Source organism: Dendrobates tinctorius, unplaced genomic scaffold (assembly GCF_039654945.1).
Source record: "Dendrobates tinctorius isolate UK_male_01 unplaced genomic scaffold, ASM3965494v1 ptg000060l, whole genome shotgun sequence".
Classification (NCBI taxonomy): Eukaryota; Metazoa; Chordata; class Amphibia; order Anura; family Dendrobatidae; genus Dendrobates; species Dendrobates tinctorius.
This window is the reverse complement of record NW_027361728.1, coordinates 61,073,225-61,093,661: the sequence shown is the minus strand read 5'-3', so window position 1 is coordinate 61,093,661 and position 20,437 is coordinate 61,073,225. Positions and strand designations below refer to the sequence as shown.

General features: G+C 43.6%; 1 protein-coding gene across 1 annotated transcript in view; it reads right to left on the bottom strand.

Annotated features, from left to right (window-relative positions):
- Nucleotides 1-20,437, bottom strand: part of VEPH1 (ventricular zone expressed PH domain containing 1) — a 915,267-nt gene that overhangs the window by 295,173 nt on the left and 599,657 nt on the right. The window contains exon 11 of the mRNA XM_073578996.1: nucleotides 9,809-9,948. Coding sequence (XP_073435097.1) covers nucleotides 9,809-9,948 — 140 coding nt within the window. The remainder of the gene's footprint in view (nucleotides 1-9,808; nucleotides 9,949-20,437) is intronic.

The window sequence follows — 20,437 nt, the reverse complement described above, 5'->3', positions numbered from 1 at the left end:
AGTTAAATCCATCTCAGAATGACACCCTGGTCAATAAAGTAGCTGGTTTTGTTACTAAGAACCCAGAATTCTATCCAGTCCAAAGTAGAACACCTGCAATGGACAAATTCCAAGACATTGCTTCTAAAGACCTGAAAAAACTGCGTGACACTGTTCACACAAAGAAAAAGCCTAATTTAACTGTAGAGGAAAATGATGCCCTGAAAACCCTTATGACAAATAAAAACTTTATTATTAGTCATTAAGATGTCAGATAAAGGTGGTTCTGTAATAGTTTTGAACAGCTGTGATTATGTTGCTGCTATAGAAAGTCATCTACAGGATACAAAAACGTATTTAGCACTGACTAATGACCCCACCTTATTTTTCAGAGACAAAATCAACAAAATTATTTCTGAAGGTTTTACTTTGGGTATTTTTTCCAAAAAAGAAGCTGAATTTTTAACGGTAACATCGCCTGTTACAGGTGTCTACAATCTGGGAATCAGTGAATGGGACTGTATAGAGGGCTACACATACTCACTGTGCTGTTTGGTGACATGGTGTGTATCACACTCAACATGGACCAGAGGAAGCGAAGGAAAGAGTTGTCTTAGGAGATTAGAAAGAAAATTATAGACAAACATGCTAAAGTTATAAGACCATCTCCAAGCAGCTTGATGTTCCTATGACTACAGTTGCACCTATTACTCAGAAATTTAAGTTCCATGGGACTGTAGCCAACCTCACTGGATGCGGCCGCAGGAGGAAAATTGCTGGCAAATCAAAGAGATGGATAATACGAATGGTAACAAAAGAGCCCAGAAAAACTTCTAAACAGATAAAAGGTCAACTTCAAGCTCAAGGAACATCAATGTCAGATCGCACCATCCTTCATTGTATGAGCCAAAGTGGACTTCCATGGGAGATGACAAAGGAGGACAACATTGTTGAAAAAAATCATAAAAAAGCCAGACTGGAATTTGCCAAACTACATGTTGACAAGCCACAAATCTTCTGGGATTATGTCCTATGGACAAATGAGACAAAAATTGAACTTTTTGGCAAGGCACATCAGCTCTATGTTCACAGACAGAAAAATGAAGAATATCAAGAAAAGAACACTGTTCCTACTGTGAAACATGGAGGAGGCTCTTTTATGTTCTGGGGCTGCTGTGATGCATTTGACACAGGGTGTCTAGAATCTGTGACGGGTACAATGAAATCTCAAGACTATCAAGGGATTCCAGAGAGAAATGTGCTGCCCAGTGTCAGAAAGCTTGGTCTCAGTCGCAGGTCATGGGTCTTGCAACAGGATAATGGCGCTAAAGACACAGCTAAAAATACCCAAAAATGGCTAAGAGGAAAACATTGGGCTATTCTGAAGTGGCCTTCTATGAGCTCTGACATAAATCCTATTGAGCATCATTGGAAAGAGCCGAAACATGCCATCTGGAATAGGCAACCTTCAAACACGAGACAACCGGAGCAGTTTGCTCTTGAGGAGTGGGCCAAATACCTGTTGAGAGGTGCAGAAGTCTCATTCACAGTTACAGGAATCGTTTGATTGCAGTGATTGCCTCAAAAGGTAGTGCAACAAAATATTAAGTTAAGGGTACCATCATATCTGTCCAGGCCTATTTCATTAGTTTTATTTTTTTAAAATTCTGTGGAAGCATTGTTGAAAAGCAATGTCTGACTTTCATTTGTTCTTTTTCATAGATTTTTTATTTATTATTACTTTTGTCAGATTCAAGTTATTTCTGTCACCATTTTGTTTTTTTTTCTGTCATTAAACAAGGGGTACAACAATTTTGACCACGTGTGTAGCATAGTTACATAGCTATAGATGTTGACAAAATTCATAGATTCATCAAGTTCAGCCTTTCTTCACCAGTTATACATTCTCCATCGCAGGATTATTTATAATCCACAATGCCACTAGTTGTGAGAAATGAATCCAGCCATTTTAGCAATACTGATATAGTATCTGCATTACTACCTCTTGTGAGAAGGCATTCCATTGATTTGTGAAATAAAAATGCACGTTATGCTTTAAATGTTGCTGTCAGTGATTGACAGTGGAACTTCCAAGGTTAACAACAGCGATGACTGCTATTAAAAGTAGATGCCAACTATGTATTATACAGTAGCTGGCTTCTGCTCTTTGTGGAGTTGGCTCACCTACAGAGCCCATTCGAAAGTCCCTGAATGCGACCAAGATGAAACAGTATGCCATGGATTGTTAAGTGATTAAAAGGAGTATAGCTTCAACATGTATAGTGTAACTGTCATCTTAATTTTTACTTCATTAATCAAAAATACACATGAAAATAAGCAACTTTGTAATATATCTTATTGATGAATTCTGCTTCTTTCTTCTCCTGGATTGAGCTTTCATTTTAAAAATTCTCAATTCAAAGGTAAAATCTGTATACAGTGAAGACAGACTATTACATAGATAAGATTCTATGTAGATGGGAACGGGAAAGGGGTAGGAGCTTTGCCTCTCTCGTCCCTCTTTACCCCACTCCCTCCAAATGACGTTTTATCAGTAGCAACTGTCATCTACTATCTCAGTAATGAATACAGATTTTTCCAGTGAATTGAGAATTTGAAGAATGAAAAATCACTTCTGTAGATGAAAGAAGCAGATTTCCCTGATAAAATATATGACAATGTTGTGTATTTCCATGTCTGCTATACATTTATGAAATAGAAATTAAAATGATGGTTATGCCGCACCCCGCAGGCCCGACAGCTAAGTCTGGAGGGCAGGGGACTGCAGGCCTCCTGGCCCCTTAAAACACTCGGCGGCTCAGCAGCATAAGAGAGCCCGGAGCCACCTGTAAAAAAAAAGGCTCAAACTGCCTGCTATACGGGCAAGTGCTTAAAGAAAAGCAGGTATAGAGGCCCAAGCACAGCTTTAGGCAGAAAGGACCTCAGAGGATAGCGCAGTAGGGAGGCCTCCATATCCATCTGGCTTAGTGGATCCTGATCTGCTTCCAGGCTAACCGGATCTCCCTCACCATCTATGATCCAATGGTCTGCACCACGGGATATCAAGTAAAGGTAAAAGGAAATTGCAACCCTGCTGTGTCCTCAGCTTTATTACTGCGCCATCTACTCTGCATTACAACCGTCACCACCATTTTTAAATAAAATATACAACTGCCCTGGGGCCTAGTTCTACCTGTGGAGAGCAGTAACATCTATGCTGTGTCACCAACTGTCCCAGTGGACCTGAACTGCAGCATTGGCCACCTTCTCATTGCCGAGTACCGCTGGTGGCGTCACGAATTAATCTCCCATAATAACTATTCCCTTCATCATTTGATTGCTCGCCCAGGACCACGGACCGGGTCACTGCTGCTGTGACATCCCTTGAAGTAACAGAACAGGCCCGGTACCGAGTACCCCACAGCCCTGTGGGGTGCGGCAATTTTGTCATCATGAACAGGATTTTCGCAGCCCAACATTATCGGGTACTGTGTGCCAGAGACTTTATTGAATTGTGTGCCAGAGACTTTATTGAACTTTCAAATCGCTGCCATAACTGCGTCACATGGCGCGCAAAAGAAGAGAGGGGCATACCGTCATGGGCAGAGCCTGAAAAAGCGTGCAAAGCAAAGCCCTGCCCTGCGCTCTGACGTGACGTCAGCGGGCGAAGTGAAGCAGGAGCCACGCTATATTATGAGCGCATGAAAAGCAGGAAGTCCCAGCTTGGAAACCGGTAGGAGCTCAAACCAGCCTGTTGGAGAGCAGCTGCTGACCATGATAAGGATAAACAGAGCCTGGCTGAGGTTCACTGAGGGGGGAAGAAAATGCCCAACCCAGATGGAGATCCTGTAGCGGTCGCAGCCGTAGCCCCCATAATAACTATTCCCTTCATCATTTGATTGCTCGCCCAGTGCCATGGACCTGGTTACCGCTGCCGTGACATCCCCTGAAGTAACAGAACCGGCCCGGTACTGAGTACCCCACGGCCCTGCGGGGTGTGGCATTTACACTTTAAAGTTGCACTACATCTTAGAATTAAATTTTCAATCTTAACAATTATGGAAGATGTTTTTGGCTAGTTCCATTGTGTTTTATTTGCATAGTTTGTGCAAAGTAATGATATCACAACTATATCAACAGTCATGATCCTCAAGATTAGTTATTGGGATCTGTCAGTCAATACAGAACTTTAGACACTGGAGGTGCCAGTTTTAATGAACCTGGATTGGTCAAACCACACTTTCCCAGTAAAAACTCTGAGTCTTCCTAGATTAATTTTTTTCCAAATAGTCATAATTTCCAGGGCTATGTGTGGTAATGATAAATTAAGCTGCAGTATATTAGTGAAATCTGTTGAAAATGGAATGTTACACAACTTGTCATCTCAAGAGAATGTGTTGTAAGTTGAAATAAAAGAAAGTGTTGAGAGACCTTTACATAAATGATTTCTGTTTAACGTTTAAAAGGGTTTACTGACTTATAATACATGTTTTGTCTGCTCTAATGAGGTGTGCTCAGCTAATAACTTAAGTCAGGGACCGACCTTTGCTGTTAACTCTGGAGGACTGCAAGCATTTATAGAAACAGAGGCTCCTTGATCACAATAAGTTCTATACAATATACAGTATATTTGTAAGGAGGAAGACCAGGCTGCAAGTACCTGTATTAAGCTGGGTCCGGAACTACTGAGGCTGCATCCCCTGCTTCCTGGGGGAAGGAATAGGGGACCAGACAGGCCCCATGACCCAGGAAGAGGGTGTATGTTTAGAGGGGGAACCTGGCCGAAAGCTGAGGGAGAAAGGTCGCAAAGCTTCAGAGAGGCCCCCGCCGTCAGCATGCGTTTTGTTTAGCGTTTTAATTAAAACTGTTAAAATTGTTAACCCTTGCTCTGCCTCCAGTCTGTCACTGCATCCCGCAACCTGCTTACATATTTCCAGTATTTCGCCTTCTCCAAAAGTATTGACTAATGTACATTATTTCCAGCTGTCATGAGCTCCCCTTTAGCCATACACATATTGCAGAATGCAGGAGGCATTTGTTATTGGACATGAAGTTGGAGATTTTTGAACATTTTAAGTTATATCTACTGTTAAAGTGACTGGTTTATGAAGTAGAACAAATATACCAGAAATAATATAAGGTTTTTTATGATATTATTTGCAATGTTTTTAATGACCCATTCCATTCTTAATCCATTTATGACATATGTTGAGTTTGCAGATTGGGTACTGTAACACTACCTGAAACTAATAGTTATGGGAAAAAAATTGCTAAACACATAAAAAATCAAAATGTCATTGTTGAGTCTTTCCAATGTTTCCTGTTTCCTGTCATTTACTTGGAAGGGGCCTAAAACAAGTCTGTGTAGCATTAAAGGGAAGCTATCATTCAAAAAATGACCTATTGCTTAAATCAAATTTTTGTGTTTCATGTATTTTTAAGTATTTATGGTAACGTTTTTTTCTTTATCAAAATCTGTATTAATAATAGAAACTTGAAATCTTGCCATTTCCCCATTAGCCACTGGGGCTTTTTTAGACTCTAATTTCCTGTTGTTTCAGGAAACAAAACATGTACTTAGCCACAATGGTTGGATCTCAACTTTATATTTTACTAGCTGAAGAGCCCGGCGCTGTAGCTAACTACAGTTAGGTATAACAAATTATAATGATTATATCTATATATATATATATATAAAGCTATATATAAAGCTGAGTGTATAGCCCCGCCCACTCCGCATAGCCACATTCACTATAATATCCCACATCATCCCGTCAGCCAGAGCCACCGGACTACTCCCCCTAATATCCCACATAATCCCATTAGAGCCACTGAACTACTCCCCCTAATATCCTACATCATCCCGTCAGAGCTATCGGACTACTACCCCTAATATCCCACATCGTCCCGTCAGCCAGAGCCACTGGACTACTACCCTTAATATCCCACATCATCCCGTCAGCCAGAGCCACCGGACTACTACCACTAATATCCCACATCATCCCATCAGCCAGAGCCACCGAACTACTACCCCTAATATCCCACATCAACCTGTCAGCCTGGGGTCAGAACCACAGCACTGAGTGGAACGGTCCTAACTTCCATACCGGGGATCCCTTTAAGAGAGGCCTGGGGTCAAAACCAAAGCGCTGGATGGATTTGCCCTGACTTCCATACCAATAATCCCTTTAAGAGAGCCTGGCGTCAGAACCAGAACGCTGAGTGGAATTTCCCTAACTTCCATAACGGGGATCCCTTTAAGGGGGCCTGGGATCAGAATCAGACTGCTGAGGGATTTGCCCTGACTTCCATACCAATTATCCTTTTAAGAGACCCTGGGGTCAGAACAACAGAGCTGAGTGGAACGGTCCTAACTTCCATACCGGGGATCCCTTTAAGAGAGGCCTGGGGTCAGAACTAGAGTGCTTAGTGGAATTGCCCTAACTTCCATACCAATGATCCCTTTAGGAGGGAAGATGTGCCTATGGGATGGAGGATGTGTGATAGGGATATGGGCAGGGAGGGGGGATTCATTTTTGTCATGTACTCACTGTTGCTTTCTGGGGGGGCAGACAATGGCTGGGAGCTTATGTTTCCGGGGATGCTAGATTTCTTCCACCCGGTCACTGTTTGCTGAGGTGTTGTCGTGGAGTGAGAAAACTGTTGCTCATAGCAACCAATCACAGCTCAGCTTCTTTTAAACAGCTCTGGTGAAATGAAAGATGCTTCGTGATTGGTTGGTGATACACACACATTCAATTTTATATACAGTTAGGTCCATATATATTTGGACAGAGACAACTTTTTTAAATTTTGGTTCTAGACATTACCACAATGAATTTTAAACAAAACAATTCAGATGCAGTTGAAGTTCAGACTTTCAGCTTTCATTTGAGGGTATCCACATTAAAATTGGATGAAGGGTTTTGGAGTTTCAGCTCCTTAACATGTGCCACCCTGTTTTTACAGTGACCAAAAGTAATTGGACAGATTAAATAATTGTAAATAAAATGTTCATTTCTAGTACTTGGTTGAAAACCCTTTGTTGGCAATGACTGCCTGAAGTCTTGAACTCATGGCCATCACCAGATGCTGTGTTTCCTCCTTTTTCATGCTCTGCCAGGCCTTCACTGCGGTGGTTTTCAGTTGCTGTTTGTTTGTGGGCCTTTCTGTCTGAAGTTTAGTCTTTAACAAGTGAAATGCATGCTCAATTGGGTTGAGATCAGGTGACTGACTTGGCCATTCAATAATATTCCACTTCTTTGCTTTAAAAACTCCTGGGTTGCTTTGGCTTTATGTTTTGGGTCATTGATTCCTCTGTAGTATGAAATGACGACCAATCAGTGTGGCTGCATTTGGCTGGATCTGAGCACACACTATGGCTCTGAATACCTCACAATTAATTCGGCTGCTTCTGTCCTGTGTCACATCTTCAATAAACACTAGTGACCCAGTGCCACTGGCAGCCATGCATGCCCAAGCCATCACACTACCTCCGCCGTGTTTTACAGATGATGTGGTATGCTTTGGATCATGAGCTGCACCATGCCTTCACCATACTTTTCTCTTTCCATCATTCTGGTAGAGGTTGATCTTGGTTTCATCTGTCCAAAGAATGTTCTTCCAGAACTGTGCTGGCTTTTTTAGATGTTTTTTAGCAAAGTCCAGTCTAGCCTTTTGATTCTTGATGCTTATGAATGGCTTGCACTGTGCAGTGAACCCTCTGTATTTACTTTCATGCAGTCTTCTCTTTATGGTAGATTTGGCTATTGATACGCCTACCTCCTGGAGAGTGTTGATCACTTGGTAGGCTGTTGTGAAGGGGTTTCTCTTCTGTTTTTGCAGCTTCACCTGCATGGCAAGGTCCTTTGACAGCATGTTTCCTTCACATCAAAACCTTCCAAATGCAAGCACCACACCTCAAATCAACTCCAGGCCTTTTATCTGCTTAATTGAGAATGACATAACGAAGGGATTGCCCACACCTGTCCATGAAATAGCCTTGGAATCAATTGTCCAATTACTTTTGGTCCCTTTAAAAGCAGGGTGGCACATGTTAAGGAGCTGAAACTCCTAAACCCTTCATCCAATTTTAATGTGGATACCCTCAAATGAAAGCTAAAAGTCTGAACTTCAACTGCATCTGAATTGTTTTGTTTAAAATTCATTGTGGTAATGTCTAGAACCAAAATTAGAAAAATGTTTTCTCTGTCTAAATATATATGGACCTAACTGTATATAGATATTGAAGTGTTTATTGAGCCTAGGCTGATGTCATTATAATTAAAGGGGGAGCAGGGTCATGTGTGACATCACCAGTTGTGATTGGTGGATCCTGCTTTACAAGGTGTGTATAGAGGTAATATACACTCACTGGCCACTTTATTAGGTACACCTGTCCAACTGTGTGTTAAGACTTAATTTCTAATCAGCCAATCACATGGCGGCAACTCAGTGCATTTAGGCATGTAGACATGGTCAAGACAATCTCCTGCAGTTCAAACCGAGCATCAGTATGGGGAAGAAAGGTGATTTGAGTGCCTTTGAACGTGGCAAGATTGTTGGTGCCAGAAGGGCTGGTCTGAGTATTTCAGAAACTGCTGATCTACTGGGATTTTCACGCACAACCATCTCTAGGGTTTACAGAGAATGGTCCGAAAAAGAAAAAAAATCCAGTGAGCGGCAGTTCTGTGGCCGGAAATGCCTTGTTGATGCCAGAGGTCAGAGGAGAATGGGCATACTGGTTCGAGCTGATAGAAAGGCAACAGTGACTCAAATTGCCACCCGTTACAACCAAGGTAGGCAGAAGAGCATCTCTGAACGCACAGTGCGTCGAACTTTGAGGCAGATGGGCTACAGCAGCAGAAGACCACACTGGGTACCACTCCTCTCAGCTAAGAACAGGCATCTGATGGCTACTTTCAGCAGGATAATGCGCCATGTCATAAAGCTCGAATCATCTCAGATTGGTTTCTTGAACATGACAATGAGTTCACTGTACTCAAATGGCCTCCTCAGTCACCAGATCTCAATCCAATAGAGCATCTTTGGGATGTGGTGGAATGGGAGATTCGCATCAGGGATGTGCAGCCGACAAATCTGCGCCAACTGTGTGATGCCATCATGTCAATATGGTCCAAAATCTCTGAGGAATGCTTCCAGCACCTTGTTGAATCTCTGCCACGAAGAATTGAGGCAGTTCTGAAGGCAAAAGGGGGTCCAACCCGTTACTAGCATGGTGTACCTAATAAAGTGGCCAGTGAGTGTATGTCATTGTTATCCTGCCTCTGATAATATGGAGCTTTGCTGAAAACACTTCCTGAAAGGAAAGGAAGTATGAGTTGAAAAAAGTCCAAGTGGTGAGTGTGAAAATTACATGATTACTTTTTCTTTCTAAATAAAGATAGTGATATGAACAAAAACATTGCAAATAAAAAAAATATATGTAACACAAGACCTGATTTAAAAAATTAAATATTTTCTGATGACAGCTTCCCTTTTAAAATGGTCTTTTGCGAACTTGCTGCTGCTTCTGTATATATAATTAGTATACATGTAGTAGTCTGTAATAGATGTCATGCAGTTTGTGACTCTGGAATGTGGGAGCTCCGGTGGTGGCTAGAAATACAAACCTTAGGCAGAATTTGATCATTGGATATATCCACTTTTAAATTATCAAATGTGGCACCATTGCAAAAAAACAAAACAAAACAGGTAAGATGTCACAGATGTACAAGCTGCAGTCAAAGATGTATAAGGTACTCTTTTGCATTCTAACAAATAAAAAGCTCATTGTGTCATTATACTTACAATTGTAATCTGCACGCACCTGTTGAAAGAGAAACATAAAATGGATCCATATCTGTGGATGTCTGCTGATGAGTATAAAACTGGATTTACTGTACAGGCAGTAATGAGCCTTCATTGGACAGCTGAAGAACAACTTTGCTTCACAGCTTTTAAATGTCTCTATGAGAAAAAACATGCACAATATTAAAGTTATAGCAGTAAGGCTGGCTTCAGACTAGCGCATTTTACATGCAGCGCACGGCGCCGCTAAGTCCCGCCCCTTGCCCGCCCCATCCGGTCATTACCTCCTACTATCGCTCACGGCTGGATGCGATCTGCGCACCCTATCTTTATCAGAGGGTGCGCAGACCGTGCTCTTGCCATGTGCTAGTAGGATTTTTGCGTGCACTGCGCACTTTTGAAGGTGCGCCGGTGTGCGCCAAACGCACCTTCAAAAGTGTGCAGCGCACGCAAAAATCTTACTAGCGCACGGCCAGCGCATGGTCTGCGCACCCTATGCTAAGGATAGGGTGCGCAGATCGCATGCAGCCGTGTGCGATAGTAGGAGGAAATGGCCGGATGGGGCGGGGCTTAGCAGCGCCGTGCGCTGCCTGTAAAATGCGCTAGTCTGAAACCAGCCTAACTTCACAAAAAACATTTCACTTAAATATCCGTCAGTCGCACATCTGGCACTCCTGGGTTCACCCATAATATGTAATTATCTCAATTTTAGGACTCTAAAAGTAATCAGTGATCTTCATAGTGATGTATGAAAAGTGACTACACAAAAAACAGATGCCAAAAAAAGTAATAACCGTAAACATATTAAAATAAAAAGTACCAAATTTCTCAACTACCGCCAAATAGCCTCCAATTTTCTTGACATAACTGTTAGTAAACATTATAATTAGGGAAAAAAACTTAATGATAATGCAATTAGATGCTACTTGATTACTATTCACTCAGATTCAGAGGTTACATGTTCAGCAGAAGAAAAACATTTAAAGTACACTTAGAGAAGCAAGGCAGGCAGATCATATTTGCATGGGTACATCTTTCTGCCACCAGATTCAATGTGGTGCATCTATGTCTTTTTGAAGGTGGGAAAGGTGGTGATTTTTCTCGATCATCTTTGTGATGAAATTTTTTCAGCCAGACTTGCGGGCTAGAGGGGATTCCACTCGTCTTCAGACTTCTTCAGCGTAGCTCACCCCTTACCGTTTCATTAGCCAATGTTTTCAGGTGAATTGTTCTACACAGTGGTTCCAGTTGATTATGGAGGTAAATCACTTGTGAATTGATACCACCCACATTCAACATTTTGAAGAAGATGACCATTGGCCAGCGCTTGGTGTTTCGGATAATGCTGTAAGTGGCTTCTTGCTCCACTTGGGATCTCTGAGGAAGTAAGATGTTATCCTCTGAAATGCGCAGGACCAGAATTACCTACTTTTTACCTGTCTAGGAATCCATAGCTGGTGAAATTACCTTTACAGAGGGCGGCATGTTTTTGTCGTGGTAAGCTTGAACCAGCATGACCTGCCAGAATACTGAATATCCATAGCACTACGGACTGTAATTTGATTGATTACCGTATATACTCGAGTATAAGTCGAGTTTTTCAGCCCCCTTTTGGGGCTGAAAAAGACCCCCCTCGACTTATATTCGGGTCACGGTGCCAACTTACCTGGTCCCCGTCATCTCCGCGGTCCCAGTCGTCTCCACGGTCCCCTGCAGCGTCCTGGCGGCGGGTGATGATAGGGCCGCGGCGGCATTCAAAATCTCTGCGCGCCGCTCTCTCCCGTCCTCCGGCAGTGACGTGCAGGGGGCGCGATGACATGGAAAGCACACGCCCTCTGCCTGAGTCACTGGTCACTGAAGAGCCGGCGACGCTCAGGAGCAGCTGTCATCAACGTAGGTGAGTATATAGTGTTTTTTTTTTTTGTTTTTTTTTAAATTCCAGCAGGGGCAGCGGCAGCAACATGATAGGATTACTGGTAATCCTATCACTTTGGGGGCAGCATTACGGTATTTGGGCCACCATTCACTGTGCAGCATTTATGGGGGCATATGTTGGGCAGCGTTATTTGGGCCACGATTCACTCTGCAGCATTTTGGGGGCATACTGTATGTTGTGCAGCATTATTTGGGCCAGCATTCACTGTGCAGCATTTTTGGGGCATACTGTATGTTGTGCAGCATTAAATTTACCAGTATCTTCGGCAATTCCCACCCTAGACTTATACTCGAGTCAATAAGTTTTCCCAGGTTTTTGAGGCAAATTTAGGGGGGTCGACTTATACTCGGATCGACTTATACTCGAGTATATACGGTAATCCATCAAGGAGAGTGCAGTGGAACCTATGACTAATGATGGACATTTAATCCTAGGACGTCTTCCAATCTAAAACTTTCATACACACAGATTTGCTGTATATCTCTTGATCCGGTATCGGCATATTAGCGCATAGCATTATATTTTTATAGTCTATTCTATTCACTCAACACGTGGGCAGATTGTGCTGTTGGCATATGCTGCTTTTGCTTACCAAACTTTTTTAAAGTGGAAGCGCTGGTATTTACACCTTTTTTATATCAAATTTGTGCTTGCGTTAATCTTGTAATCATGTCTTACTACCTTCCATCTGATTCCTGTTGCTTGCCGATCTATAGACATGGAAGAAAGTAACACATGATACATGAGAATATAGATAGTGCTTTTGTAGTAAGTAACAACGGTGATACATAAGTCTGCATAAGAGTTGTAAATGCATAATGGTAGGATATTTTTGATAAAGATGATTCACAAGATTGCTTTCCATTTCTATTTCATTGTGAAAAAGCATAGCCTTTAGATCTCTAGTAAACTGACACTCAAGGAAAAAAAAGAAGACTGTTAATCCAAAACTTCATCATAATCCATATTACCGCAGAACAGTTGGATATTTTCTTGGAATAGATGGTATTTTCTGCAAACTTATGATGAATTCCAAATAAATATGCCTCAATACAAAGAATTTGAACACAATGCTATAATGTCTTTTTAGGACAGAGTTATTGTGGCCAAAATGTGAACTAAAAACACAACATTTCCTTAGAATGAGCACATTTGCTACCAATTAAAATATGTCATTGGTAAGGGATAATCCTTGAAAAAAAAACATTATGACTAATTAAAATGTGTCAATGGTTTTAGAAGAATATTTAGATTTGAGAGTCCTCAGTGGTTGATACCTTTTAAAGGCTAACTGAAAAGATGGTAACAAATAGCAAGCTTTCGAGACTACTCAGGTCTCTTCATCAGGCTCACTAATACAAAATCTGAAGAATCACATATTCATACACAAGACAGCACAGAAATAACGAAATAGCTAAGACATGTGCTGAGAAGCGGAATAGTCATTATGGGAGAGGGATAAGCAGAAATATTGGAGCAGTTCATAGATAAGCAGTGTGAAGGTTTTATTGTCCTCTGATTAGGGTCTGGTTCTGTGTTGTGATGACCCCAGAAGGTCTGAGGAGCAAATTCCTTAATTAATGTAAAAAGACATAAATCCATGCGACACATTCATACCTGCATTGAATGTGTCGAAAGTTTTCAGAAATTTGTACTCAGAGATTCTTCTCTCTCTCTAAGACTTGAAGTTACCTTTTAATACAAGTAATTTAATGTCCATCATGCTATGACCAGAGATACAAAAATGTTTTGCCACAGGTTGTTCCATTCTTTTTTCTCTTATTGTGTGACAATGAGAATTCATCCTTGTTCTCAGTTTTTGCCCTGTCTCCCCCACATACAGACCCCCAGTTGGACATTTAGTACAAATAATTAAGTACACCACATTAGATTATTTATTATTATTATTTATTTATATAGCTCCATTAATTCCATGGTACTGTACATGAGAAGGGGTTACATACAGTTATAGATATCGTTAACAGTAAACAAGTTTCCACAACAAATTTACAATGACAGACTGGTACAGAGGGGAGAGGACCCTGTCCTTGCGGTCTTACATTCTACTGGATAGCGGGGAAAAGACAGAAGGTCGGGGGTGCAGCAGCTCTGGTGGTGATGAAGCGGCAGCTCAGGCGGTTATGAGGCGGCAGAATCGTTATTGCAGTCTGTAAGCTTTCCTGAAAAGATGGGTTTTCAGGTTCCGTTTGAAAGATCCGAGGGTGGTGGATAATCGGACGTGTTGAGGCATGGCATTCCAGAGGATAGGGGATATTTGGGAGAAATCTTGGAGGCGGTTGTGTGAGGAACGAATAAGTGTGGAGGAGAGTAGGAGGTCTTGGGAGGATCAAAGAGTAGGTGAGGGAAGATTTTGGGAGGTTAGTTCAGAGATATAGGGAGGGGAAAGTTTGTGGATGGCTTTGTAGGTCAGTGTTAGTAATCTGAACTGGATTTGTTGGGGAATTGGGAGCCAATGGAGGGATTTGCAGAGGGGAGAGACAGGGGAGTAGCGAGGAGAGAGGTGGATTAGTCGGGCAGCAGAATTGAGGACAGACTGGAGTGGTGCAAGAGAGTTAGCAGGGAGGCCACAGAGGAGGGTGTTGCAGTAGTCAAGGCAGGAGATGATGAGGGCATGTACAAGAGTTTTAGTAGATTGAGGACTGAGGAAGGGACGGATTCTGGAAATATTTTTGAGTTGGAGGCGACAGGAGGTGGCAAGAGATTCAGCATGCGGTTCGAAGGACATGGCAGAGTCGAGAGTTACTACAAGGCTGCAGATTTCAGGTGCGGTTGAAAGCATGATGCCATTTACCATAATAGATAGATCGGGTAGGGAAGATACGTGAGATGGAGGAAAGATAATGAGTTCAGTTTTGTCTACGTTGATTTTTAGGAAGCGAGAGGTGAAAAAGGAGGATATGGCTGATAGACACTCTGGGATTCTGGACAGCAGAGAGGTGACATCTAGGCCAGAGAGGTAGATCTGAGTGCCATCTGCATAGAGGTGGCACAGGAAGCCATGGGACTTTATGAGTTGTCCTAGGCCAAGATTATAGATGGAAAAAAGTAGGGGCCCCAGGACTGAGCCTTGGGGGACTACAACAGAGAGGGGGCGGGATGAGGAGGTAGTGTGGGAGTGGGAAACGCTGAATGTGCTGTCAGAAAGGTATGAGGAAATCCAGGACAGGGCGAGGTCTTTTATGCCAAGGGAAGAAAGAATCTGTAGCAGTAGGCAGTGTTCAACTGTGTCAAAGGCAGAGGACAGGTCAAGAAGGAGGAGGATGGAGAACTGTCTGTTAGCTTTGTCTGTGAATAAGTCATTAGTAATTTTGGTGATGCAACTGAACGTCCCTGGGGTCTTGTAGTCCTGATGTGAGTTGGGGATCTTTATCTTGTACGTGGTCATTATAAATGGACAGGTTTTACATTTTTTCTGGTTGCAAGGAAAGGTTCCTGCAGCTGTTGGAGAGGACAGGGAGCTTCTTAATTTTGGGGGCTGCCTAAAACAAAGCAGTGGGGGGTCTGGAAATATGGATTGTAATCGGGCATCTTTTTGCAGTAAAGGTTGTAATTTCAATGCAGCTCCCCTTAGCACCTTCAGATTTGGATTGTAGGTTTTAATCATTCGAGCCAAACTTGGGGAATTTTGTGGTTGTTGTTTTCTTAAATCATTACAAAGTTTATGGCTGGAGTTGGATTGCTGCACGTTTTTCTACACTCTTATATCTCCTACTACAGCAGGCTGCACAGTTATCTGGTAGAAAGGTTCCAAGTCTCCTATTTTGGCAGAAATTTGCTAACCACATTCCCTGATCAGCAGATTTTGCTGTACTGTACAACTAGCCCTGCCGGTCCGAGTTCTGCTGTACTGTGAGAAAATGTGCTGTACACTTGCATTCACCACTATACAGGGTGGGTCATGTATATGGATGCATGTAAATAACATGGGAATGGTTGGTGATATCAACTTCCTGTTTGTGGCACATTAGTATATGGGAGGGGGAAATTTTTCAAGATGGGTGGTGACCATGGCGACCATTTTGAAGTTGGCCATTTTGGATCCAACTTTATTTCTTCCATTGGGAAGAGGGTCATGTGACACATCAAACATATTGAGAATTTCACAAGAAAAACAATGGTGTGCTTGGTTTTAAAGTAACTTTATTCTTTAAGGATTTATTTACAAGTTTCTCTTTGTTTACAGCCATTGATATGTGGCAGAAGTTAACACATGAGGAGCGGATAGAAATTGTGTTGATGTCTGGTGAACACAGTACCCGGGTCATTGCTGGAGATTTCAATGCAAGATACCCTATGCAAGAAAACTGTCACTATTCCCATTTTGTTTAGGTGTAGCCATATAAATGGCCCACCCAAAAAAGTTTGCCTCATGACTGAACATAATGTTTTGTGTAAACTGAGGGTCCTGTTCCTATTTTTGTTTTGCCCATTCTGCAAATTCAGCACGCCAATCTGGCATCAGTCGAACATGACTTCGGTGGATATTAGCTACTCACAAATGGCATCCTTAAAAAATCCAGCTGATGCACCATCTCACTGAGGATGACACCATATTATGACCACATCTTACCTGTAATGTTAACGTTACCAAAAAATTATTCTATACCAGAACACCATATTACGATACATACTGGCTGAATAATAACACTATATAATATACTATAATAATAATTAATAATATTATACTATACAATAGTAACAGTGCTCATGTTGTGGCATCGGTACAATAATAGTGCCCCCTTAGTACTTCCACACAGCAACAGTCTTGTGTCTTACCATGAAGAAAGAAAAATTATGTTCTACATGTCTAACAGAACAATGGCCCACAGTTGCATTTAGTTGGCTTTATTTTCATCTATTCGATTAGTCCTGGACCAGTGCTATGAGAATTACAAGTTATTTGCCACCTTGTATGTGTGGCTACTGATAGAGATTTATGACTGACAATATGCTTTCATATTAGTAACATAATCCATCATGGCAGATACCCAATGTTTCTGGGCCATGTGGCAGGCAGTATATTGGCCACTAGTGTACATTCTAGCTGTTGTGTCTAGGGACTCTAAATTACCATTGTCTCCAACTTTGATGATGGTGTTTTCCTAAGGGCCCAGTCACACATAGCGACTCACCAGCGATCCCGACAATGATATCACCTTGTCAGGATCGCTGGTGAGTCGCTATGTGATCGCTGGTGAGCTGCCAAACAGGCAGCTTCACCAGCGATCAGGACCAGCGACAGGTGGGTAACAAGCGAAGCAGTCGCTTAGTTACCCGCAGTGTATCTTAGTTACCAGCGCGCTGATGCAGGGAGCTGGTAACCAAGGTACACATCGGGTTTCTAAGGGGCGTGTGTCACTTAGAAACCCGATGTGTACTGTCAGGAACACCGCACTGCACTTGCTCACTGAGCCAGTGCGCATGTCTTGAGTAAGACAAACTGTGCTCAGAGGTACCTGTGGAGTGGGCAGCAGCAGAGAAGGTGCGTGCTTCAGATCCACAGGACCTGAAGCACGTGACTGCTGGGGGCATGGCCAAAACCTCAGAGAGCTAGGAGCTGCAGGAAAACTCCTAGCAGGGTAACTACGGGACAAAGTTACCAAGGGGCATAGACAGGGACATAAACAGATCAGGCTGAAGTCAAATCACGAGATAGCACGACAATTACCAAAGGGCTAGACAGAACAGATAGTCAGGACGTAGCCAAGAAGTCAGAAACCAGAGAAACAGATATACAGTACAGAATCAACAGGCAAACTCACAACGGGGGACAGAACCGGATCAGAACCATATAAGCAAGCGAGAAGACAATGAACACGCACACAGGGGTCACAGCACTTGGCCAAAGGCAAAAGTGTAACTGAGGGGGTTGGAGTTTCTCAGGGCTATAAGAAGCTCTCGCTGAACCAAAGAGAGGCCACAATGATTACCCCAGGTGTGCAGGTCAAAGCCTGCACTGAGCTCAAGACCTTAACCCCTGACGTGCAGGTCAAAACCTGCACTGGGATCCTGACAGTACCCCCTCTCAACGGGGGACTCTGGACCCCCAGGCTTCCCCGGGTTTTTGGCATGGAAAGCCCGAACCTGGCGATCTGCATGTACAGAGTGAGCTGGGACCCATGAGCGATCCTCCGGTCTATATCCCTTCCAGTGGACCAGGTACTGCAAAGAGCGGTGCACCCGCCGAGAGTCCACAATATGTCTGACCTCATACTCCAAGTGACCCTCCACCAACACTGGAGGAACAACAGACTCGGAGTCCTCCTTGACAGACCCCACGGATTTCAACAGAGATTTATGGAACACATTGGATATCTTTAAGGAGGCGGGGAGACGCAGCCTATATGCCACTGGGTTGACTATCTCCACAATCTCGTACAGACCAATGAACTTTGGTTCCAATTTAGCTGACGGTACCTTCAAGTTGATGTTACGTGTGGAAAGCCAAACCTTCTCCTCCATCTGAAACATGTGTCCCGGGGCTCTCTTTTTGTCAGCAAAATATTTGTATCTCCCCTGGGCCCGAGAGATATTACGCTGGACTTCAGCCCAGAGGTTTTTTAACCGTTGGATGGACCCCTCTGCCCCTGGACAACCGGAATCCACCCGTGAAAACTCCCCAAAATGAGGATTAAGCCCATAATTAATCAGGAATGGGGACATGTTGGTGGACTGACTCACTCGGTTGTTAAAAGCGAATTCCGCCAATGGTAACGCATCACACCTGTCATGATCACGTTGTCTGGACGCAGCGAGTACTGCAAGGCGAACCCATGTGACGCACGTGACCCTGGATACACCGCCTCCAGTGGGGCGAATTTAAATAATAAACACGTGCAGCTGGATACACCGCCTCCAACTGGCGAATTTAGACATTACACGTATATACAAGTCTGGAAACCCCGCCTCCAGTAAGGCAAATTTAAACAATAAGGGAAACCTGGGAAATATTAACAATGGTGGGCCCTGCGATAGGGAATAGGGAAGTGGAGGCCTCCTGAGCTCCCCTGAGCAAGTGTCCCTGCACTCCTAACGTTCCCTATGCCGGTTCCGCACTGGGCGCGCAGCAGGAACCTAAAAACCCTAGCTCGTCCTGACCTAAACCGTCACTAGGGAATTGGTCGGTGCGGAAACTAATCCCACCACTGCACTAAAAATACATGAGAGAAAATGACAATACAGGGGAAACACCACTTAGCTTTGCTCTGTTGCGCACGCTCCTAGCAACAGAGCCCACCACCTGTGTGCATCTTCTCCTCACCCGGATCCATCACCATAACTGGATCCTTCACCATAGTGCAGCCTTGGAGCAGAGTCCACCGCCAGTTGCAGCTGTCCAGTAACAGAGTCCCAAAGATGAGTTCAGCTCCTGCCCAAAAAATCAAGCATGCTTGAGTCCAGCTCTTAGCAACCAAGTCCCGCATGCAACTCTCACCATAGTCGTCACTCCACCAAGCCATGCAAGCACTTCCTGCCAACACCATAAACTGTGACTCCACCACGCCATTCCAGCCCTTCTTGCAGACCACCTAGCTGCCACTCGTCCCCTCTGGCTGGGCTGCGCAGGACTCATGTTCAGCTCCTTCTTTCACCCAGGCCTCCTTGTGAATGACTAACTCACAATATCACCAACAGTCATCAAACCCACCTGACCCGCTTTTATAGAGCCTAACACCTGATTTGTAATTAAGTGCACATTAAACCAAAGAAACTAAAGTGCACTACTGCTCACCACCACCGGGGCAACTTAGAATGAACGACACCATGTGTAATAATTCTAATGGCCACCGGGGGCAATCAACCCACTTTGGCACCAAGCCAAAGGAAAAAAGTTCACTTTGTACATTTAAACTGTCAGATCCACCTTGGATCATGACAACACCAATCCTCCTGTCTGGCGGAGGTCAGACACCTGGAATTTGTTCCAGGGATTGGTTGGTGCGTTCCGTCTGACCATTACTCTCCGGGTGATATGCCGACGAGAAGGAGAGTGAGATGCCCAATTTCATACAGAATGCCCTCCAAAATTTGGCAACAAACTGCACACCTCTGTCAGACACCACATTCAGGGGTACCCCATGCAATCGGACCACATGCTGCATAACCTTGACAATGTTTCTGCTGAGGGTAGTGCTGCCAAGGGAATGAAATGGGCCTGTTTTGAAAACCTATCCATCACCACCCAGATCACGGTATTGCCCCCAGAAGGTGGAAGACCGGTAATAAAATCCATGGAGAGATGAGTCCATGGCCTATCAGGAACCGGTAAAGGTATGAGTTCCCCAGCCGGCCGGTTATGCGAGCTTTTGGAACGGGCACAAACTACACAAGCAGCAATGAATTTCTTGACATCAGACCCCAGTGAAGGCCACCAAAAAACCCTGGCTACTGCCTCTTTAGTGGCCGTGATACCGGGATGAGCACTCAGCCTAGACTCATGAAACTCCTGCAGAAGTCTAGGCCGCAATAAATCTGGAACAAGCAATTTATCCCCTGGCCTGCTTGCCGGGGCAAGGGACTGAGCCCTAAAAAAATTTCTTGTTCCATCTCTGATGAGACCCCCGCCACTACCACCCCTGGAGGAAGAATGGAGGACGGCGGCTCGGGGGGAGACACCGGATCAAAACTTCTGGACAGGGCATACGCTTTAACATTTTTGGACACCGGTCGAAAAGTAATGAAGAATTGAAA